Source organism: Typha latifolia, chromosome 5 (genome assembly GCF_019914945.1).
Source record: "Typha latifolia isolate L0001 chromosome 5, TyphaL0001v2, whole genome shotgun sequence".
Taxonomy (NCBI): domain Eukaryota; kingdom Viridiplantae; phylum Streptophyta; class Magnoliopsida; order Poales; family Typhaceae; genus Typha; species Typha latifolia.
The window spans coordinates 13914976-13939880 of NC_133090.1; the positions used below are offsets into that span (position 1 = coordinate 13914976).

At 37.5% G+C, this 24905-nt stretch overlaps 1 protein-coding gene and 1 long non-coding RNA gene across 3 annotated transcripts; one reads left to right on the plus strand and one right to left on the minus strand.

Annotated features, from left to right (window-relative positions):
• The first annotated feature begins 1030 nt into the window (after positions 1 to 1030).
• On the plus strand, positions 1031 to 21899 carry LOC140789855 (uncharacterized). The gene is made up of 2 exons (XR_012109265.1): positions 1031 to 1361; positions 21021 to 21899. It is a non-coding gene; the product is annotated as an uncharacterized lncRNA (long non-coding RNA).
• On the minus strand, positions 20378 to 24193 carry LOC140789853 (nucleoside diphosphate kinase 3-like). Of its 2 annotated transcripts, XM_073139719.1 has the most exons (7): positions 24065 to 24193; positions 23075 to 23212; positions 22262 to 22299; positions 22116 to 22166; positions 21273 to 21440; positions 21066 to 21178; positions 20378 to 20679 (listed from the first exon to the last, which is right to left on the minus strand). In XM_073139719.1, exons 1-7 carry the CDS (start codon positions 24144 to 24146, stop codon positions 20556 to 20558), a joined length of 714 nt encoding a protein of 237 aa, XP_072995820.1. In that variant the 5' UTR covers positions 24147 to 24193; the 3' UTR covers positions 20378 to 20555. The 2 variants fall into 2 exon arrangements, with proteins under 2 accessions (XP_072995820.1, XP_072995818.1); XM_073139717.1 differs by lacking the exon at positions 20378 to 20679 and having other exon boundaries at positions 20897 to 21178.
• Between the last annotated feature and the right edge of the window lie 712 nt (positions 24194 to 24905).

Genomic DNA, 24905 nt, shown 5'->3' on the forward strand with positions numbered 1-24905 from the left:
TTCTCTGATTTTTTTATTACACTGCGGAAGTTTCTTTGCACTGTGGACAAATTTCTTTGCATATCTATGCGGAATTAATTTGGACTTATTAAGTGTTGTCTTTTCAAAGAGCAAAGTAGTAATTTCATGTTATTATTAAATTAATTTAATTTAAATGTATGGGATAAGAAGAGACAGAAATAAAAATTAGTATACCAAAATAAGTCTAAATACTTGTTTATTAGTTACCATACTAAAATAAAAAGGCTTATTAGAAAATAAGTCAGAGAATGTTATGTGTACAAAGCCCCCCCAAGACAACCAACAAATGCATAGAATTAGTTCAAAAAAAAAAAAAAGGAATAAAATTAGCATTACCAAGAACTGCACCAGCCTCTGAACAATCTACAAGCTTGTAACCTGAAACAATTCAGAGCTGAAAATCCAACCATAAATCCTCGCAAATTTTACTTTAAGTTCCATCTAACATCCTGATAAATAATAAGGCAGACAATAGAATAGCCTATTCACGGAACAAATGTCTGCAGAGGATAAAAACTAGGAGTTATCCCATGCTACCAGACCAGTCAACCAAAAGTTGGTATAATATTCATTATACATTGTATATCATCATAAAACCAAATAAAAGAAACGGAATTTTAAGCAGAAGAAATACAAGAGCAAAGTTGTTGAACCAGCGACGGATGCCACTTGGCCCAGAAACTGCATAGCTATAGGAGACATTGCAACACCAGGCTAAGGCACAAAGAAAGCAGTATAGCTTGAGTTTCAAATGATCCGATTAACACAGTTTAGGATCAATCGCGCACGTTTGAAGGAAGGTCATGCCCCGTGCCCGGCACTGAAGACAACGAAATCTAAAGCCGAGTTCAAGTAGACTTGGGAGAAAATGACCTACGGTGAGTTCGTGCTCAGAGGTAAATACGCGAAGTACCCGTGCTCGGAAGGATACGTACGCGTGTGTTGTGACACGTGTAAACTAGGTGGGCTGGTCTCTTTTATTATGGATTTCCGAGGGAACAATCCCGACGTCCGCGTGCAGTCGAGTAGCCTGTATAGAAGAAACCCCGCCCGCCATCTCCCCACCAACGGTCAGATAGCGCGCTCTATAAATATAGGGAACCGTTCCTCCTCTTCACCCCTCTCCTTCCCACTCAAGTCGAATCTTTCGATTAGGGTTTCCTTTTCTTGGTCTTGGATCTCATCAAAGAAGAGGGATCTTTATGAGAGAGAGAGAGAGAAGAGAGAGAGAGAGAGAGAGAGAGAGAGCTCCTCCGCGAAGAAGAATTGGATGGCGCCTTCAAGATTCGGGTCGGAGCAATTGAAATTTGGAGCGGGATCCAGGGTTTTGTGTTCCCCAGGTTTGTTTCCTGTCTCCGGTTATTGAATTTTTCTGGTCTTGTAATTGTTCTCTGACGTCTGCTAATTACCATATGCGATCCTGTTTCCGTTCGTGGCGTTCTTGATTCGGTTCTTGGTTCTGGTTTGTTCTTGTTTTCATATACTTCTTGTTTTGCCCTAATTGAAGTTGGAAGAGTTTGAGATATCAACCTCTATTTCTTACCAAAAATTCTCCTATCCATCCTGTCCTAATGTTGCACGTGGTTTCTCCTTCAATCTAACTCTGACATTCCCCCGGGGGCCCGCCCTAAAATGACTTGTTCTGCCTGCAGATTGATCTGAACGGTGCATAATTCACCATTTGCATTTTTCGTGATTACAATTTCAAGAGTTGTGCCATTATGTTTCCTTGATTTGTATTCTTGCTCTTACTATACTATTTATCATACTCTTTTATATCCAGTTACATCTTAATCTTGTACTCATCCGATCTATTTAAGTGCCTATTCCAGAATTTGGTTTTGACATCTATAACAGAATTAGGCAGATCCTTTTCTTGGTAAATTTGATCTTCATAGTTAATGTTGCATTCTTGAAGAAACTGACTCATTCATCCTCTATCAAGTTCCAAATCTTTGAACTCACAGATCAGGCTTGAGTTCCTAGTTGATCGTGCATTGGCCTATATAACTATGCTATAGAAAAATTTAAATATGATATCTATTTTTTCCCTTTTCATCATTTATTTTCAACTATAAACTGTTGTAATACTTTTAAGTATGTAAAATGTAATTCTAATCGAGGTTTAAGTTTCATAGGGTTTAATGCATCCTTGAAGAAAGTGAGTCATTTATCTTCCCATTGATTTCCATGTTTGTCAATTCACAATCATGGTTTTAACTTTGTATCTAAAAAATGTTGGCATATCGACTCATACAAGCTAGGTGCATCAAATCCTCAATTACCTTTCGTCTTCCTTTGCTTCAGTTATCCTGACCATAGGTTGTCGAATACTGGAAGAATTCTTTTATGTAGATCAAGTTCTGATCGTGGCCTATATTCATTAGTTCCTATGTCTCTTTTATATTCATGTGAATTTTTTTTATGATCTTCTGTGGTCTGATCAATATGTCTGAGAGTTATCTTTAGTTTGTGTCACATTTCAAAGCATAGCCCTGAGATGAATCAAGAACCATGTAAATCTGGTCATGGTGGGTAAGAAAACTAATTTGTCAGATACTTTTGCTTCAATTAGGACATCTGAAATGAGTAATGGAAATGAGGAGGAATTGAATACTCTCTGTTAAAATGGATGGATTTGATACGCGTGCCTGAGTGGGACTTAAAACCTAATTGGGAAAGATTATCTATTTGGTGGTTAATGGATGCTAAGATGTTTCTTCTAGAATTCCATAATGTATGAATGATACAGGAGATTGTTGAAATAAGAAATCTATCAGTAGGAGAGGTGGAGATTGGAACTGATGAGTGCAAAGCTGAAAATGGAGCAGAACAAACAATAATAGCAGCAGAAGTAGTATGGATTAAAGTTTTAGGTTACCCTAGTTTTGCTGGAATAGAAATAGATGTGTGCATATGTGATTGTAATTTGATAATTTGAAAGCATTGATGAAATATTACATATGAAAGGTTTTATAGGGCGCTCAAACTATTTCTCAGTAGTAGCCTAGAGAAACAATCCTAAAAAAAGAAGATTGCTATCAAGGGGGAAGACCTAGAGGAACAAAGATTGCCATCAAGGTAAGAAAATTGTTTTGTCAGACACTTTTGCTTCGATTAGTAAATCTGAAATGGCTAATAGAAATAAGGAGGAGCTGAATATTGCCTGTCAAAATCGATGGATTTGATACACATGTCTCTGGGACTTAAAACCTAGTTGGGAAAGAATATCTCTTTGGTGGTTAATGGATGCTAAGGTGTCTTTATATAATGTATGAATGATAAAGGAGACCGTTGAAATAAGAAATCTGTCAGCAGGGAAGGTGGAGATTGGAACTGATGAGTGAATAGCTGAAATTGGAGCAGAACAAACAATAGTAACAGCAGCAGGAACAGTATAGTATGAAATAAAGTTTTAGGTTACCCTATTTTTGTTGGAATAGAAATAAATGTGTGCAGATGTGATTGCAATTTGGTAATTTGGAAGATATTGATGAAAGATTACAGATGAAAATGTTTTTTAGAGCACTCAAACTATTCTCAGTGGTAGTCTAGAGAAACAACCCTAAAATATGAAGATTGCCATCAAGGAATATGACTGTTGAGTCATGAGGATATCTACTCTTGGAAGGGAGAAGACCTAAAAGAACAAAGATTGCCATCAATGTAAGAAAATTTATAATATCAGGCACTTTTGCTTCTATTAGGAAATCTGAACTGGCTAATGGAAGTGAGGAGGAATTGAGTGCTGTCTGTTAAAATGGATGAATTTGATACGCGTGTCTGAGTGGGACATGAAACCTAATTGGGAGAGAATATATATTTGGTGGTTAATGGATGCTAAGGTGTTTTTTTATAGAATTCCAAATGAAACCTGTCCAAACTCTGGAAGAGTAATGTATGAATGATGAAGGAGACTATTGAAATAAGATATTGAATCATTGATGAGTGAAAAGCTGAGAATGTAGTAGCAGCAGCAGCAGTAGTAATAGTACAGCTTAAGTTTTAGCTTACCCTATTTTTGCTGGAATATAAATAAATGTGTATAAATGTGATTGTAATATGGTAATTTGGAAGCCCTTGATGAAAGATTATAGATGAAAAGGATTTTTAGGCCACTTAAACTATTTCTCAGTAGTAGTCTACTAATCTAGACAAACAACCATAAAAAATGAAGATTCCCATCAAGGAAAAGGATGGATGAGTCATGAGGATATCCACTGTTAGAAGGGAGAAGACCTAGAGGAACAAAGATTCCTATCAAGGTAAGAAAACTGATTTATCAGACACTTTTGTTTCAATTAGGAAATCTGAATCGGCTGATGGAAATGAGGAGGAATTGAATATTGTCTGTTAAAATGGATGGATTTGATACATGTGTCTGAGTGGGACTTCAAACCTTGTTAGGAGAAAATATATTTTTGGTGGTTGATGGATGCTAAGGTGTTTCATACTATCAAGAAATATAAATTTATAAAGACAAGGACAGTAAGAAGATGCAGCAAGCATGAGGGTCCAGTTTCTAGTGGCACTAGTAGCAAGATCAAGAAAACTGGAAAATGGATGGCTATGAATTATGATATGCCTGAGTTCTGAGAATTTTGAATTGCAGAAGTTTATAAATCTTAAGTTGATTAAAACAGCAAATAGCTGTAGGTTTTATGTTGGGGATATGGAATTTTGCAAGAAGGGATATGGAATGTCATGGTGCTAAAGAGAAAAGTAGAAAGGGATATGGAATGGCTGAATTGGAAAATAGGAGGGTGTCATAGGAAGGACTAGAAAGAATTTTGCAAGAGGGGATCAATACAATAATTGATGGAAATATTGTAGTGGACAAGAAAGACAGAGGATAACAGATATGGTGACCGGAGAACAAGCTGATTTTTCATGTCTACAATAAACAGAAAATGCAGCAATATCTGGAAGTTTTGAGCAGTATGGGGTCAAATAAAATGGAGGAATAGAGGAATACCTAGTGAAGGACGAGCTTCTGTAATCCGATAACATGCTATATAAGGAATAGGGATGCAGAATGAAGAAAAAGTATGAAAGTGCTTGATTTTGATGTAAATTTGTCAACAGATGCACTAAATAGAAATGGACTGGGAAAAGGATCCGTTCAGAGAAGAATAGTTGGGGAAGAAGGATTCAAATGGAAATGTTGTTGTTAATAGTTAAAATGATAAACTTCTGGGTCTATATATTTGAGAGAAACAGAGGAGGAAATTTGGATATTAATGGCTGATTATGTCCTGAGGTTGCGAATGGAGAAGTTGGAAGGTGTGCCCCCATGATATCAGAAATATAGGAATTGATAAGAAAGGGCAACAGTTATATAGAACTAGGACCTCTCCTGATGAGAACTATATCTAAAGCTGATTTTAGTCTTGGTCAATCTAATTTGGCATTCTTGTGTTTTTTAGTTTAATTTAATTTTAACATTCCCCTTTTCCCTCATATTTTCTGTTTGAAATAGGGGTTGAGTTCTTTGATTATTAATTGACGCATGATACAATACCCAACTAGACATTCTCTGAAATAGAAAATAATAGATGAAATCTTCCTAAACCTTTTTTTTTAATCTTGGATCTTGACAATTAAATAGTAAATCTTATACACTTAAACTTCATCTCATGGTTCAGGACTTCATATTTTAAGTCCAAAAACCTTATCTTGACCTCTCTGTCTTCACTATTTAAGGACCTCGTTGCAAATTAGCACTTCTCTGAGCTGTCAAAGCTATCTGTAATTCTGATTTTGGCCCCAGTCAAAATAACTACCCATTCTGGTGTTTCCATCATAATAAACATTGTCTTGTCATATTCCTTTGCTGCTGTTGCAGTCTCTTGCTGCATTACCTAGAATTATGACTTCGATTTTGTCTCTGACATATCTTCATTTGGCAAAATGGTCTTTAATACATTGTCCATCGGTAAATAAAGAAAGAATGCTGCTCAATTCAATTTCATCTTATGCCTCGTTACTTAATATTTTAAGTGAAAAACGTTCATCTCATCTTGATCTCTCTTTAGCCACTATGTAAGAACCTAGTTCCAAATCAAAACTTTTCAATCTTGAATGCAGCTATTTTGAGTACTGATGTTAATCTACTCAATCTATTCATGCCTTTTTGCTTTCTATTGTAATTTAAGATTGTCCTTTTCTTTAAAAAAATCTAGAACTAGGACCTTGAATTTTGTTTCATATCTATCATCATTTGGCAAATAAAGAAAAAATGTTTGCTGCAAATTAAATGTCATTGGATGGTCATGACTTCGGAGCTCAGATTCTTAGGTCTTAAACCTTTCATCTCATCTTGACCTCTATGTTGTTAGTGTACAAAAATCTAATTTCACATCAGCTGTACCAATCCCAATCATGACTATGTTAAATGTTGATTTTAATCCATGCTAATTTAATTAGGCGTCTTGTATTACTATCCATCATAATACTGTATACAAATATAAATTCAAATCAGACCTATTTATCCCAATCTCACAACTATGTAAACTGCTGATTTTAGTTCATGTTAATCTAATTAGGCCTCCATGTGTTATTGTTATAATTTGCCACTATCTTTCATCTTTTTATCAGTACAAGTAATATCATATCCAATGTTTCCATTGAGAAATGGATGTATGAGTCATGCAGTATCCAGTGTTGGAAGGGAGAAGAGCTGGAGAAACAAAGATGGGAGGATCAAGAAAAGAAAGTTGGGTATATAAAAATGAAAAGATAGAAAGGGAAAAGGTAAAGAAAAAAAAAATAGAAAAGGAGAAAGTTGATTACATGCTCAGGGGGGCTAAAATCTACGGGAGGAGGAGAAGTAGAAGGATAAAGGAAAAAAGATTGGGTAAATGATACATGAATCTATGGAGAAATGGGAAAAATTTTCACGAAAATCATAGAGTGGATGCCTAAAAACAATGAGACAATAAATTTGCTATGGAGAAAGATGATATGGTTAAGAATGATAGAAGTACAAAAGTCCAAAATAGTTGACCCCATTATGCCAAAATGGATGCTCATGAGGAATAGAAAGAGTTGTGATTATATAAGGCGGAATGTCTATTGCAGATTTGACTAACTCCTAATGCAGAGATTTTGGACATTTATCCATTGCAATCAAGGGGAGCATTTTCTAGCGCAAGAGGCATTAGGTTTTGGTACTATCAAGGAGTATAAAGGCGAGGACAGCAAGAGATAGGGGCCTATGAGGGAATAGGCCATCATGTTGTAAGTGAGCCTTGTAGGCTATATAAGCCTCGTCATTAGAACAATAAATAAGTATGAAGGCTTTCTTTTCAAACAATATGGTATCAGAGCTGTTAAGTTAGCCACAACAAAAACAAAAGAGATCACCAGCGGCAGATTGTCTGCGCTGGATTTTCCTTCCCCCCCTTGCCTCCATGAGCTTCTGGTCACGGTGGGATTGCTCCCTTGATCGCGAGTTGATCCACCATGCGATCGAGGCCTTTGAGGAGCACCTCGCGGCACCAGAGACAAGGGTCTCGGGAAGGATGGCGCGAAGCGGCACTGGAAGGTCCTCCGCGACAACATCCAGGGGATTACAAAGCCGGCAATCCGGCGGCTGGCGAGGAGGGGGAGAGTGAAGCGTATCAGTGGCTTGATCTACGAGGAGAGGACGTCGTATATGCCCTCAAGCGCCAGGGGAGGATGCTCTACGGGTTCGGCGACTAAGCTCCTCCCTCCTCAAGAAGGTCTTGTTGTCAAGAAAAGAAAAAAAAGGTGATATGGTGAATTTCTCTCTCTCGTTATTAGGCATTTGGGTCCGCTCACCCTTTTCTTGGTATACTGGTACACATGCTTCCCACCTGGGGTCTTCACAACCCTAGTTTGATTCGATTTCGTGGCATAGATGTGCCGCTTCCTATAGAGGTAGAGATCTCGATGTATTGAAGGACCGAAATCTAATTAAGAAAATTAAAGATTGAGATCGGGTCAAATCAAGAAAAGGAAGGAAGTCGCGGATGATCTGTGTGACCTAGACTTGGATCCTTGAGATTGATCGATGGAGGATATTATGAAGAAGTTGAGTGAGACTAAACTCAAGACCTATGAGACTAGATCTTCCTCCTGTGGATCTGAAACTTGATGGACCAGCTACGTACTTGAGTTGGTCGCGTCAGATCGAAGCTGCTCTAGTAGGGAAGAGACTAGATGGATACCTGACAGGAGTCAAGGCTAAGCCAGCAAGTGACAGTGCTGAGGCAGATGAGTGGAGGACCAAACATGCCTTGCTTTACATCTGGCTATTGAACTCAATGGTTCCAAAGATTGCTTCATCAATGGACGACATTCGAAAGGTAGTGGATATCTGGGCGAAGCTGAAAAGGACCTATGCTGGGGCCGAGAACCACATAGATCCAGTGCGACATAGAGGTGGTGGTGCAGGGTGATAGATCTATTCAGGAGTACTCTATGGAGCTAGAGCAATAGTGGCAAGATCTTGATCATTTCTCACCTGTGTTGAGAATGATCCGGAATGCAAGAGCAGGGAGTTCAATGCACAGATGAGGACTATGCAATTCTTGGCTCATCTGAATCCGACCTTTGATTAGAGGAGATCAGTCATTCTAGCCAGACGAAGATCCCTTCATTGGATGAGGCCATCTCTGCGATGATACAAGAGGAGAGTTGCATGAGGCTGCATTATGAGCCGGGTGGACTTCCAGGTGCTCGATCAACATTAGATATTGTGAGCTCAGTTATAACAAGTGCACAAGGGGAGACCCGTAAGTGCTACAACTGCGGAGAAGTGGGACACCTAAGCAAGGCATGTCCGAAGCCACCAAGGGAGAGAGAGACAGGTGAAAGAGGGCAGCCTGGAGGTTGTGGCTGTGGACGTGGAGGCCGTAGAGGAGGCAGTGGTAGGGGCTACTAGGCACATCTGATGTTAGAACCCACATATTGAGGAGGAGACAGGCTTCACCGAGGAGGAGCACGAGTTGTTCAAGATGCTTAAGAGGAAATAGAGAATGGCAGGAGATGGAGGAAGGAAGGAGGCATCCACATCTAATCCCAGGGGTAACTTTGCTACCTTTGCTTATTCTTCCACAGGTACTGCACATGCTCTTGCCTCTATACCTCCCACGAGATCACTAGATTGGATCATAGATTCTAGTGCATCTAGACATGTGACAGGGGCCTATAGTGAGTTCACCTCTTATACTCACTTGAGCCCTCTAGAGAGCATTCAGACCGCAAATGGTACATCCCAACCAGTGGTTGGTAATGGTATTGTTAAATGTACCGATTTAGTGACCTTGTCCAATGTATTGCATGCTCCCTCATTTCCAGTAAACCTTTTGTCTATCAGTGTTATTATCCTCCAACTAAATTGTGTTATTTCCTTTGATATTCCTAAGGTGATCTTCACGGAGGAGACGGGCCGGAGACTTGGGACTGACACGTGGCATATAGGATTGTGGTACATAGACAAAGGAGGTTTGGATTCAACACTGACATTTGTGATAGAGGGAGCTGGAGTAGGAGGTTTTGGGATGACTGTAGAGGAGGTGTTTCTACGGCATCATCAGCATACGGGTCATATTTCCTTTTTTGTTTTGAGTCTACTGTACCCTTCATTGTATAAAAAGGCAAATAAAGAAAAGGTAGTCTGTGATGCATGTGAGTTAGGAAAACATACCATAAGCTCTTATCATAGCTCTGGGAATAGGAGTTCTGGGGTTTTTGATCTTATTCACTCTGATGTATGGGGGCCTTGTCTGGCAAATACAATCAATGGTTATAGATATTTTGTAACCTTCATTGATTGCTTTTCTCGAGTTACTTGGCTATATTTGATGAAGAACAAGAGCGATGTATTGGCATGTTTCAAAGACTTTCACAAGGCAGTACAAACCCAACACAATGCAGTGGTTAAGGTACTGAGATCCGACAATGGGACAGAGTATACCAACATGGCGTTTGGAGAGTATTTATCTACATAAGGGATACAACATCGACCTACTGGCCCATATACACCGACATAGAATGGGGTAGCAGAACGGAAGAACAGACACCTGTTAGAGGTAGCTCGGTGCATGATGATCTCAATGAATATCCCAAACTACCTGTGGGGGCAAGCAATCTTAACAGCTGGCAACAGGATGCCCTCAAGGATATTGGATTGGAATTCCCCTGTGAGATGTTGAAGGGTGAACTTTGAAAGTGTTTGGTTGTGTGTGCACTGTGAGAGATAACAAACCAACAGTAGGGAAGCTGGATTCTAGGGCAGTCAAGTGTGTCTTTGTAGGCTACTCTGCCACTCAGAAGGGGTATGTGTGTTGGAGTCCAGGAGAGGCGATTGTTTGAGTATGGATGTGACTTTCCGTGAGTCTGCGCCGTACGATCCCTCGAGAGTAGCCTCACCCTTTGGTGACTCGCCAGATAATGGAGAAATTGGGTGAGAAAGGGAGACAAATGAAGGAGAAATGCCGATTTAGTTAGAGATGACATCGGGTCCTGTTGTGAGAAAAGAATTGGGTGAGGATGAGTTGGAAGTAGAGGTGACAGGAGGAGAGAACCAGGCTCAGGGGGAGTTAAAGAGTGTACCAGAGAAGGAGAAAGGTGAATGTGCCTATGCCTATAGTACCGCTCATGCCAACTCCCTCGTCTCCCTCTCCTCCAACTCCTGAGACACCTGCACCATCCACCACAGACTCAGGTGATATGATTCCCCCCTCTTCTCTTCCCGTGACATTAAGGAGGACGTCTTGCAGCAATGTGGGAAACCCTCCTGATCGTTTCGGACATTATTCTAACCTCTCATCCACATACGAAGCATTCATTGCATCATTGGACATTGTCTCTATTCCCAAGTGTTGGCAGGTAGCAAAAGGAGACCCAAAGTGGAAGGCAGCCATGCATGAGGAACTAAGGGCTCTTGACAAAAATTGCACATGGGAGTTGGTGTCACTACCATCTAGAAAAAAGGCGGTTGGATGCAAGTGAGTTTTCACTGTGAAGCAGAATCCAGACGGGCAAGATGAGCGCTACAAGGCACGCTTGGTGGCAAAAGGGTACAGTCAAACCTATGGCATTGTCTATGATGAGACCTTTGCACCTGTAGCGAAGATGAGCACCGTTTGGACATTAATCTCATTGGCAGTGAATGGTGGGTGGCAACTACACCAATTAGATGTAAAAAATGCATTTCTTCATGGGGACCCAGTGGAAGAGGTGTACATGGATATACCACCAGGATTTGGCACAGACAAGACGGTGGGCAAGGTTTGCAGGTTGAAAAAGTCTCTCTATGGGCTAAAGCAGTCTCCACAAGCTTGGTTTGACAAGTTCAAGAGAGCTTTGGTAGGTATGGGGTACCAGCAGATCAATGCTGACCACACCGTATTCTTTCGAAGAAATGGGGGTCACATTACCATACTTGCAGTCTATGTGGATGATATGATCATCACAGGGGACGATGAGAAGGAGATTGCCCAACTCAAGGTGAGACTAGGCAAAGAGTTCGAGGTAAAGGATCTTGGTATGCTTCGATACTTCCTTGGGATCGAGATAGCTCGAGGAGCAGAGGGATTGTTCTCTCCCAAAGGAAGTATACACTTGATCTCCTTATTGAAACAGGAATGTTGGGGTGCAAACCTGCAGTTACACCGATCGACCAAAGGTTCAAACTCAGTGCAGAGGCCGGAGAACCAATTGATCGCGAGAGATACCAAAGACTAGTAGGCAGGTTAATCTATTTGAGTCACACTTGTCCCGATATCTCGTTTGCGGTAAGTGTAGTGAGTCGCTACATGCATGACCCATGGAAAGGTCATATGGATGCGGTGTATTAGATCCTGAGGTATCTGAAGAGTGCTCCTGGAAAGGGACTAATTTTTAAGAAGAATGGTCATGTGAGCATTGAAGGCTACTGTGACTCTGATTGGGCTAGTTGTGCCGACGATAGGAGATCCACCTCAGGGTACTACATCTTTGTAGGAGGCAACTTAGTCTCTTGGAAGAGCAAGAAGCAGTCCTTGGTGGCAAGATCAACAGCAGAAGCGGAGTAGAGAGCCATGGCTTTAGGAGTCGCAGAGTTGATGTGGCTAAAAGGTATATTGGTGGAATTGAGGTTGGATCAGCCATAAGCATCACCAACAACCCAGTGCAGCATGACAGAACCAAGCATATTGAAATTGATCGGTTCTTCATCAAAGAGAAGTGGAACAGTGGACTCCTGGAACTAGACCATGTCTCAACTAAAGATCAAGCAGCAGATTGTCTGACGAAAGGGCTCAATTTGTTGGACCTAGCTAGAGGATGTGACAAGATGGGCTTAGTGGATATCTACCGCCCACCTTGAGGGGAAGTGTTGAGATAATTGGTTTTATAGGGGCCTATGAGGGAATAGGCTATCATGTTGTAAGTGAGCCTTGTAGGCTATATAAGCCAAGTCATTAGATCAATAAAAAAGTATGAAGGCTTTCTTTTGAAACAATAGGGATCCGATTTCTAGTGCCGCAAGTATTATGAGCAAGAAAACAAGAAAAATGATGGTTATGATAGGACTGAGTTTCAAGACTTTTGAATTGCAGAAAATGGAGAAAAGGATCCTAAATGATTTAAATAGAATATAATTGTGGTGTTTGTTTTGGAAATTTTAGGGAAGACATTGCATTCTTGCGGAGAATGTTAGGGTGCTAAAGAAAAAGTAGGAAGAAATATGGAATGACTGAATTGGACAATAGGAATGCGTCATAGAAAGAATGTAGACAGAAAGTAGTTGCAAGAGGGGATCCACAGAATAAGATGATGCAAATGTTTTAGAATATTTTAGTGGATAAGAAAAGGCCAATGTAGATACGAGATATATAGTGATGAGAGAACAAACTGATTTTGCATGTTTGGAAGAAACAGAAAAGACAGCAGTATCCAGAAGTACTTCAAGTTGTTTGGGGCAAAATAAAATGCAGGAATGGAAGGAATACCTGATGAAAAGTAGCTACTGTTTGTTATGCGATATATGAGGGATAAGGATGCAGAATTAGGAAAAAGTATGAAAGTACTTGATTTAGACGTAAAGTTGGGAAAGAAAGATCCAAATAGAAATGTTGTTATTAATGGTTACATAACTTAAATTGATAACTCTGTGTCTATATATTTGGATAAAAAGGGAGGGAATTGGAATGTTAATTGCTGATTATGTCCTACTGTTGTGGATAGGTGAAGTTGGAAGGTTTCATATGATTTCAGAAATATATGAATTGATAGGAAAGGGCAGTTGTTATATACAACTAGAACCTCTTCTGATGATTACTATCTTTAATACTGATTTTAATCCTGGTTAATCTAGTTAGGCATTCTTGTGTTTTTGTTGCCATTTAGAATTCTCCTTTTTCCTTTTATCTGTAATTGGAATAGGACTTGAGTTGTTTGGTTCTTGGTATGCGCATACAATAGGCAACTAGACTTTCTTTGAAATAGAAGGTAATAGATGAAATACTGCTAAATTTTTTCCTTCGATCATGGATCTTGACAATAAGTAGTAATCTTGCATACTTCAACATCATCTCATGGATCAGGACTTCACATTTTAATTCCAATTACCTTATCTTAACCTCTCTATACTCTCATTTTAAGAACCTCATTTCAAATTACCACGTTTCCATGCTGATTCTGATCCTGGTCAATATAACTAGGCATTTTGTGTTTCCATCATATCATTATCCTTCTTTCTTCACTGCTATTAGTCTCTTGTTGCATTACATAGAATTTTGACTCCATTTATCTCAGACATATCTTCGTTTGACCAAATTATATTAATAGATTGTCCATTGGTATATAGAGAAAGAATGCAGCTAGCTTCAGTTCCATCTTATTGTTTGTTACTTTAGACTCTTAGTAAAAGACCTTCATCTCATCTTGATATCACTTTAATTACTATGCAAAAACTTAGTTTCTCAGTCAGCACTTCTAAATCCTGATCTTGAATAGTGATGTTAATCTATTCAATCCAATTATGCCTTCTTGGTTTCTATTGTATTTTAAGATTATCCTTTTTTTATCCTGTCTCGTTTTGTCATCTAGAACTAGGACCTTGAAATTGTCTCATGTATCTTCATTGGGAAAAAATATTTTGATTCTTGACATATTGGACTGTCATGAAATAAAAAAATAATGCATTATATTTCATCTCATGGTCATGACCAGAGATTTTAAAGTCGAAAACCTTCAGCTCATCTTGACCTCTATGTAGTTACTGTAAACTCAACCTTATTAATCCCGACCACAACTATGTATATTAATCCTGACCACAACCATGTAAAGTGCTGATTCTAGTCCATGTTAATCTAATTAGGCTTCTTGTGTTTCTATTAAATCTTTCATTAACCTTCTTCATCTTCCCATTGGTATGAGTCATGACATATCCACAGTTGCCAGGAATGGATGTATTGAGCCATGCAATGGGAGAGTAAAAAATCTATCGAACTGAGAAGGAGAAAGGACAAATAATTTGATAAATGATACTTGAAGCTTTGGAGAAATGGCGAATTCACAAAAATCATAGAGTTGCTACCCAAACAACAAGATGAACTCGTTAGAGGATGGATGTTCATGAGGATTGGGAAGAAATGTGATTACAAAAGTTTAAATGTGAGGAGGCTCTATTTCAGATCTGGCTGACCTCCTAGTGCTGGGATTTTTGACATTTAACCATCGCAATCAAGGGGATCATTTTCTAGTGCAAGAGTCACAAGGTTTGATAGTATCTTGAAGTATAAAGACAAGGAGAGTAAGAAATGATGCAACCGTGCAGATCCAGCTTCTAGTGGCACAAGTATCTAGAGCAAGGAAATTGGAAATAGATGGTTATGAAAGGGCTGAGTTCTGAAACTTTTGAATTGTAGAAGTTCATAAATCTCAAGTTGATTAAAATAGCAAATATATGTTTCCAAATAGGAAGATGCCATAGGAAGTTGTAGAAAGTAGTTTGAGAGAGCAGATCAATATAATAAGATTATTCAAATGTTTTGGAATATTGTAGCAACAAGAAAGACACAGGAGGATAGGAGATAGGGTGATGAAGAGAACAAGCTGATTTTGCATATCTGTGAGAAATAGAGAAGGCAGCAATATTGTGTTTTGACTTTTGACATCAATTTTTCTATCTTCTACCAAATGTTCTAATTCCTAGTACTCATGGTTCAGGACTTCACATTTTGAGTCCAAAAAACTTATCTTGACCTCTTTGTACTCATATAAGGACCTCATTGCAAATTAGCACTTCTTTGAGCTGATCAAAGCTATCTGTAATCTTGAATACTGATGTTAATCTACTCAATCTATCTGTGCCTTTTTGACTTCCATTGTAATTTACGATTATTCCTTTTTATTTAATCGTGTCTCCTTTTGGTCATCTAGAACTACGACCTTGAATTTTGTCTCATATCTATCATCATTTGGCAACTAAAGAAATAATGCTTGCTGTGAAAGTGTGAATTAAATGTCATTGGATGGTCATGACTTCGGAGTTCAGATTTCAAGGTTTAAAACCTTCATCTTATCTTGACCTCTATGTAGATAGTGTACAAAACCTAAGTTCACATCAGCCATATTAATCCGAATCACAACTATGTAAAATGCTGATTTTAATCCATGTTAATTTAATTAGCTTCTTGTATTTCTATCATAAATTGCCATCATAATACTGTATACAAATATAATTTCAAATCAGACCTATTTATCCCAATCACAACTATGTAAAGTGTAAACTGCTGATTTTAGTTCATGTTAGGCCTCCATGTGTTACTATTATAATTTGCCACTATCCTTCATTTTTCCATCAGTATAGGTAATGAGATAGCCAATGTTCCCATTGAGAAATGGATGCACGAGTCATGCGGTATCCAGTGTTGGAAGGGATTAGAGCTAGAGGAACAAAGATGGGTGGATCAAGAAAAGAAAGTTGGGTATGGAAAATGAAAAGGTAGAAACGAAAAAGGTAAAGAAAAAAAAAATAGGAGAGGAGAAAGTTGAGTACGTGCTTACGGGAACTAAAATCTACGGAAGGAGAAGTAGAAGGATAAAGGAAAAAATTGGGTAAATGATACATGAATCTATGGAGAAATGGGGGAAATATTTACAAAAATCATAGAGTAGATGCCTAAAATTAATGAGAATAAATTTGTATTGACAAAGATGATATGGTTAAGAATGATAGAAGCACGCTCACGAGGAATGGGAAGAATGGTGATTACAAAAGGCAGAACGTCTATTGCAGATTTGGCTGACCCCTAATGCAGGGATTTTGGACATTTTTTTATTGCAATCAAGGAGAGCATTTTCTAATGCAAGATGCATGAGGTTTTGTTAGTATCAAGGGTATAAAGGCGAGGACAGCAAGAGATGGAGTGGCCATGGGGGATCCAGTTTCTAGTGCCACAAGTATCAAGAGCAAGAACAGGAAAAAGGATGGTTATGATAGGTCTAAGTTTTGAAACTTTTGAATTGCAGAAAATGAGAAAAGGATCCTAAATGATTTAAATAGAAAATAATTGTGGGGTTTGTTTTGGAAGTTTAGCGAAGACATTGCAGAGAATGTCCGGGTGCTAAAGAAAAAGTAGGAAGACATATGGAATGACTGAACTGGAAAATAGGAATGTTTCATAGGAAGAATGTAGACAGAAAGTAGTTTCAAGAGGGAATCAACAGAATAAGATGATGCAAATGTTTTGGAATATTGTAGTGGATAAGAAAAGGTCAATGTAGATATGAGATATGTTGATGATAGAACAAGCTGATTTTGCTTGTTTGGGAGAAACAGAAAAGGCAGCAGTGTTTAGAAGTACTTCAAGTTGTTCGAGGCAAAATAAAATGCAGGAATGGAAGGAATACCTGATGAAGAGTAGCTACTGTTTATTATGTGATAACATGCTATCTGAGGAATAGAGATGTAGAATTAAGAAAAAGTATGGAAGTGCTTGATTTCGATGTAAATATGTCAACTGGTGCACCAAATAGAAATGGATGGAGAAAAGGATGCATATGACCTAGAATAGTTGGGGAAGAAAGATCCAATAGAAATGTTGTTATTAGTGGTTACATAAATTGATAAATTCTGTGTCTATATAGTTAGAAAAAAAAGGAGGAAATTTGGATATTAATTGCTGATTATGTCTAATGTTGTGAATGGGAAAAGTTGGAATTTCAGAAATATAAGAATTGTTAGGAAAGGGCAGTTGTTATACAACTAGAACCTCTCTTGATGATTACTATCTTTAATGCTGATTTTAATCCTAGTCAATCTAATTAGGCATTCTTGTGTTACTGTCACAATTTAACATTCTCCTTTTTCCTGTAATCTCTGATTGGAATAGGACTTGAGAAGTTTGGTTCTTGATACATGCATGATACAATAGCCAACTAGACTTTCTCTGAAATAGAAGGTAATAGATAAAATACTGCTAAATATTTTTCCTAGTCAATCTAATTAGGCATTCTTGTGTTACTGTCACAATTTAACATTCTCCTTTTTCCTGTAATCTCTGATTGGAATAGGACTTGAGAAGTTTGGTTCTTGATACATGCATGATACAATAGCCAACTAGACTTTCGCTGAAATAGAAGGTAATAGATAAAATACTGCTAAATATTTTTCCTTTGATCATGGATCTTGACAATTAAGTAGTAAATCTTGCACACTTCAACATCATTTCATGGATCAGGACTTCAGATTTTAAGTCCAATTACCTTATGTTAACCTCTCTGCACTCTCTATTTAAGAACCTCATTTCAAATTTCCAGGTATCCATGCTGATTCTGATTCCAGTCACGTTTTTGTGTTTCCATCGTACTTGACCATTGTCCTTCCTTTGCTGTTCTTAGTCACTTGTTGCATTACCTAGAATTATGGCTCTTCATTTATCTCAGGCATATCTTTGTTTGACCAAGTTGTCTAAATACATTGTCTATTGGTATATAAAGAAATAATACAGCTTGCTTCAGTTTCATTTTATTGTTCATACTTCAGATTTTTTGTAAAAAACCTTATCATCTTGATGTATCTTTAATAACTATGTAAGAACCTAGTTTCTCAGTCAGTACTTCTAAATCCTGATCTTGAATACTGATGTTAATCTATTCAATCTAATTACCTTCTTGGCTTCTATTGTAATAAGTCTTATGTTGATTAAAATAACAAATATCTTTTTCCAAATAGGAAGGTGTGATAGGAAGTTTAGAAAGTAGTTTGCGAAAATGGATCAATATAATAAGATGATTAAAATGTTTTGAATATTGTTGTGACAAGAAAGACAAACGAGGATAAGAGATATGGTGAAGAGAGTACAAGCTTAATTTGCATGTCTGTGACAAAGGCAGCAGTATTGTGTTTTGACATCAATTTTTTATCTTCTACCAAATGTTCTAATTCCTAGTACTCATGTCACAGAGCATGTGTTCTGATGTCAATTTGATCTGTAATTTTACTTCAACTATAAGGTTGTACTCAAGGCTTTGGAGTTTTGATGACTTGTTATATTCATTATCTTTTCTGAATGATACCTATTTGCCATATTGCGGATTTATCACTCAAAGCTTATGTACTAGGTGTAATTCTATTAATCTTTATTCCGACTATATCTGTTATCAATTGATTGCACTTCTCTGTTTAATGTTGTGACCTGAATTTTACACCTCTATTTATTTCTGGATCCTTGATTCTATCTTGATGAATCTGTAGCTTTAGCTCATAAATGGTCCCAATTCCCAATTTTGTTTCTGTTACATTGATCTCAGTTATGCCTTTCTGCTATGTTCATCCTCATATCAGATCTTTTTTATTCTTGATTTTTCTCATTCACAAGGATTTGTGCAAGTATGGAAGGAAAAATAGAATCATAGAAGAAGTGAAATATTACAGAGGAATGAAATTTGAAGAATAAGGTACCTTTGATGGAACTATAGCAGCTTTTTAATGAAGAGATACGTAAAAAGAAGTAAATCAAATGAAACCTTGGCAAGCCTTGATTCTGGATAGAACCGCTATGAGCTTCTACAAGGGGTATTAGAATTTAATCAAAGAAGATATGAGAGTTTATTTCAAGAGTTTTTCGGAGAATGTGGAGTTTTGCACATTAAATTGTGCTAATGATCTGTCATATACTAAAACAAACTATTGAGTAATTAGATGAGAAGGTGGAGAAAGGGTAGACTCATCTGCTGAGTTTTATGGAGGGACATGGAATTTTGGTACATTAAAATATGCTGTGATCTGTCTTAATATTAAAATAACTGTTGAGCTGAGAAGGTGGAGGAGAAAGTAGACTCATGAGTCTTCTTAGTTGTAGTTACAAAATGATTAACTAGGATTAACAATAGGCTAAGAACGGTCATTGGAAAAATTATGGATGGTCCTATAATCCATACATAGTAGATTTATTTAGGATAGTATGGCGAATGCACGAGTTGCCATTATGAACAAAAAATAGAAAGTCTCCTACTAGCTGAACTTTGGAAAAGATTATGATAATGTGAGATGAGAATTCTTGGTGTAGTTCAATGTTTTTGGGAGGATGGTGAAGTTGAATTGTAAAGGTGATATTCACAGTATATACTGCTCTAATAGTCAACGAGAAGATGAGAGAATATTCAAAAGCAAAAAGGGATTAAGATGAGGAGATTCTTTATTTCCTTGGAAGAAGCAAGGAGGGATGGATGGATTGGAGAAAATAGAGAAAATATTAGCCAGTTGGAAAGGGGAAAAAAAAAATCCTCGGAGGAAGAATTACATTTCCCTACTCTATATTTGGCTTGTATACTACTATGCCAACTTGGATTAGAAAGAGAATTGATAATGTGAGATTTCCCATTGGAAGGAAAGAAATGCAAATAGGGGGTATATGCATTGGCAGGTTTGATTATATAATCAATGAAAGAGGAGTTTGCTGGCTGAGGTATTATAGTTCCCTAGGACATGAATACTGCACTTTTAGCAAAATGTGAAGGCTTCTAGATTCAAGTAATGAGATTTGAGGAAACAATACGATGAAATGGTTTTAGTTACAGAAGGTTGAGAAGATCAAACAGATTATCTTCTATCTGGAATGGGATTCTGCAGACAATGGTTGCATGGAGAGAGAAATTACGGATGCAAGATTAGCGTCACAATATAGAAACTTTTGAAATCAACATTTGTAGAAATAAAACGGTGGAAGATGTCATATGGAGAATAGGCAATGTTAAACGTAGTAATAGGAGGTTTAGAGCAATCCATTCGGTTTGCAGAAATCCTTCACTGGTCGCCCAATTTTTATCTGATCAAATTGCGTTTCCGGTTTGATAACCAGCTTAGTGGTAAATTTACCAATGCGACCACCAGATCTTGTGTACTTTTGATAACTTTTTACAACCAAAGCAAGGGTTACAGCTTATTGAATCAACTCAGTTGAGAGTGACAGCCCTAGTTCCTGCGATACAAATTATTGGAAAATAATCCCCAGAAGAAGGGCTTTGCCCTCCTTAAGAAATTATTTTTGTTCATAAAGTGGAAAAGGAACAGTTCAGTTGACTCCATATATCCACTTCTCAGCATTCCCGGTGTAAGAAACTAACTCGCTAGGCTCAAACCAAAGAGCAATTTCATTTTTCGCTGTTTCGGGACCATCACTTCCATGAATGATATTTCTGCAACAAAATAAGGCAAACAACTCATCAAGAAATCATGGGATGAAACAATAGACTGGAAATATCAGCTAACTTGACAAGCCTAATTAGTGCTGGGCAGAGAGAAGCAGATTAATGGAAAAATATAGTAATAACTGAATATGGGCAAATCGTGTAAACTAAACCAACAAATCTCTGTATAAATGTGTGTGTATACATAATAAATGTACACATACTCTTACTGGGGTCCTGAGAAAAGCATAATTGGAGTCATATGAAATTTAATTAAGCGTTCCAAAATATCATCTTGACAATAATGTTGGTGTAGTCTTAAATTATACCCTTCTAATGCAATAAAACAGGTTGACAAAGAAAATTCACGATAAAGCAAGTAGAGCATCTGATACCTTCCAACAACAACAGCAAGATCACCCCTGATTGTTCCTGGTTCAGATTTTTGTGGATCAGTGGAACCAATTAGTTTTCGACCGTACTTTATAACACCCTCCCCTTCCCAAACCTACACAAAAATAAAGAAAGAGATAGTATTGGATCTTTCTTTTTTCCAGCCCAACTGTTAGAAGGAAAAGAATCAGCGCCAGTGATCAGCTTACCATTGCAAGCACAGGAGCCGAGCTCAGAAAGTCACATAGTCCACTAAAGAATGGCTTATCTTTAAGGCCATGGTAGTGTTTCTGTGCAAAGTCCTTGGAAGGAAGAACCAGCTTGATGGCCACAAGCTTATATCCCTTGCGCTCAAAACGTGATATAATTTCAGCAATCTGGAAAGAGAAAAGGTTATTATTATGGTTGTACAGACAGAACAAGAATAGAGCAATCAAAACTATTTATTGGGGAGTTTTTTTTTTTTTCTCTTTGGTCCTCCCTTACATGACAGGAAGTAGTTTCATAAAGTCATGATATCATGTAAAACTTTCATGATGCGCCTATAGAGTTTTAGCTTTAAGAAAAGTAGTGGTAAGAGATTAAGTGCCCAGGTGGCAAGAAGCATAATTTCTAGAAACTTCATTTTCTTATCTTATCTACTGTTACAATCATGGATTATGTGTAGACACGACTGAACACCCAACTTTCTGTACTAGTGCGGTAGTGCCTAGTCTGTCAAAGAGAGGTGAATAATTTTGACATCAACATGCTAATATTTTTCTTTTTCTGTGTAAACTTCAATTCAAAGATTACAAGCACATTTATGAGAAATCAACGTGCATTTTTCTTTTCTATTCTTTTCTCCAAAATTTTGTTTATTTGATATTTTCCTTGTCTCCGATTATGTGCCAGTCAAATCGGCTCATGTCCAACAGTAAGACTCGACGAATCAAGATTTTTTTTTTTTTTACTAAAGATCTCGAGTTCCACTAAACTTTTGCTCTCATGAATAGCTAAATTATTAAACGAAGCATCTCTACTACAAAGATACACTGGGAAAATAATATTACCAATCCTCTCTGCAGTCCATCGGGCTTAATTGCAATGAAAGTGCGCTCTAGCTGAAAGCAGGAGAAAATCGTGATTTAGATGTGAAAGAATTTAACTTTTAAGAATCTTTCATCAAAGTGATTAATTAATAAATAGTAAGTAGTACCTCAGCAGCATGTGCTTCCTGATCATGAAGCATGTAAACTGAAACCAAAAAGGAGAAGTATTGACTATTGAGAAGGTTGAAGGCAAGTAAGAAGCAACAGCAGGAATACTCAATAGAGATTGTCATTCCATATAAAAGCTTTTATTTCATTCGTAACTTACTCCTAAAACTGTGCACAAGTAGCTTACTAGAAGGCCATATTACATCAGCCCCCAAAAAAGTGTCAGAATGGGCCTAAAACTGTGCATTGGAAATATGTAAACTAATTGAACTAAGAAAGATAATGAAAGCATATCTGATAAAAAAATATACGAAAAGATGACAGAAATCAGAGCAGGTATACTCTTATTCTGCAATTTCCATTGGATGCCACAAGAACAACATTTTCTACTGAGATCTTTTATATTCAATCATCATATATTATCCTTGAAGAATAACACTGTTTTCATATTCCTCCATGAAAATTCTAAAACGCAAAAGGAGCAAATAAGCACACAATACGTTGTAAACATGTTGATATTCTTCATGAGATCATTTAAGAGTCTCACTTCTTTACAAGATATCTGGCTTGAAAAACACAAAAGGAGAAGGGCAAATGTACTTTGGTTTTTTCGTTTTCAATTTGAACTTGGCAGCTTGGTTCGTGGAAGAAATCCAACTAGTGCAAACAAATACAGAAACATGCATTTCATTAACCAAGTAAATATCTGACAACTAAGATAACAACCTAACAATCTAATTAGATACTAATCATCTATTTTCATCACAAGGAAACCATAAAGCAGGTAATGTGGCTGATCCTTAGAGGCAAACCTGCAGCAGGAATGGCGAGAGCAGCAGACAACCATCCACTTGGTCTATTTCTGTAGTCAGCTCTCTGGTAAGAAGAAAGTAGAGCTGGAAACTTTCCTCTGAAATTAGTCAATGCAGCAACTGCTGCACTTCGTCCTTCTACAAAAGAATCGCCAACTATTTAATTAACCTACAAACTAATATAACGTATATGTTGGAGTCACAAAATCCTACATTACCACGTGATAAGTTAACTCCCAAGAATATTATGGAACTGGAGTTCTCCAGCATGTCGATCATACTCAGATTCTTGGACAGTAGCAGAGAAGTACACTAGAGGTACTATCTGAACTAGAACTAGTGGCAAATAACACCACCTTGACTATTTAAGGTTAGAAAATTACATAACTACATAGACCTCATCGTCGCATAAACAGATTATTGAGAATATATACAGAGCTACCAGATTACAAAATGAATGATTTAAAAGAATGTGAACAATAATAATAGGTATGTTGCAGCTTGACCAAAACCAATACATGGCATGACAAACCTTGCAGAAGAAGAATAGCTTAGATTAGTTGTCCTAGATCAATCAGAAAACACAACGCATGAGATACGAGATTAATAGAGTAATAATCATATAAATCAAATGAAAATATTAAATTGACGATTAAAAAAATCGAGCGCCAATCTATTTTATTTAAACAAAACCCCATGCAAAAAAGTCGACCAGAGAAACTTGATTTATTTTTATGCTAGACTCCTCAAATAGAATAAGAAAAAAAAAATGTTACGTTTTTTTAATCAAACAGAATACGGCTAATTCCTTCAACAACAGCAACAAATATGGCAGTCTGATGCGAACGTTAGATAAAAGTAAAACGTCGGTATCGGGAGAGTAAGCTAAAGATTTCAGATCATGGAAACTAGATTTACCTCACCTCACAGTGCAATCCAAGAAAGAAAACAATCTAAACTAAAACATCTAGTGAGCTTAGTACCACTCACCGAACGAAAGAGACGAGCCACGGGAGGCAGAGAGGAGAGCCCTCGCCGTCCTCGAGGCGGACCTATAGATCCAAGAGCTCATCGTTTTGGTCGAATAGATTCGCTTCCTCTACTGCTCCTCCTCTTCCTAAGGTTTGCTTTGGTTTTGGGTTTCTTTTATGGGGGATATCTTAGGGTACGCAACGCGAGGTAGTGGATGGGGCCACTACTTTTGATAATTTTGCCCCTGACTTTTTGAGTTAAAATACGGGTGATATTTGGGAGTCCATAAGGAATTTGACATAATACTAGGGGCTTTGAAGACTATCTCATCTAAGTGGTCCATTGTTCATCTAAGTGGTCCATTGTTCTATTGCAGAAATGGCGGAGAAAGAATCGAATTCATATGAACGTTGCGCTGGTAAAAGAGAAGAAGCTGGAGGTGATCCTCTGCAGCCGTTGCCGCAGGAATTTCATGTAGATAGGGTATTTGGCAGATTGTAATAGGCAGTTTCTTATTACTTCAAATGCTTATATGGATGATTAGGCGTGCTAATCTAAGTTTGCACAGAGAGTTCATCCAATTTGCAGATAAGTCCATTTTGACATCCCACCCAGGATATTTGCGAAAAAAAAGAAGAAACCTTAGATTTTAATAACAGTAAAGTTAGGCTTTTAAAATTGAATACATTTATTTTTTATACACACATTTTGCACAAAACTTATTTTTTAAATTTTTATTTTTTTGGTTGTTGTTGCCACCAATCTTATCTTTTCCTTTTATCTAAAATAATCCTGCATGATAAAGAAAGTCGCAGACATTAAACCTTGATCATATCCCTTGACCCTTTTCATCCTCCTC

What these genes read in the sequence shown, in the direction of transcription:
- LOC140789853 (XM_073139717.1), bottom strand. Translation starts at nt 24,146, where the DNA reads ATGAGCTCTTGGATCTATAGGTCCGCCTCGAGGACGGCGAGGGCTCTC. An exon ending in TCTCGCCATTCCTGCTGCAG is followed by an intron (nt 22,300 to 23,074) that starts GTTTGCCTCTAA and finishes TTTTGGTTTCAG; the next exon opens with TTTACATGCTTCATGATCAG. An exon ending in AGGAAGCACATGCTGCTGAG is followed by an intron (nt 22,167 to 22,261) that starts GTACTACTTACT and finishes TCCTGCTTTCAG; the next exon opens with CTAGAGCGCACTTTCATTGC.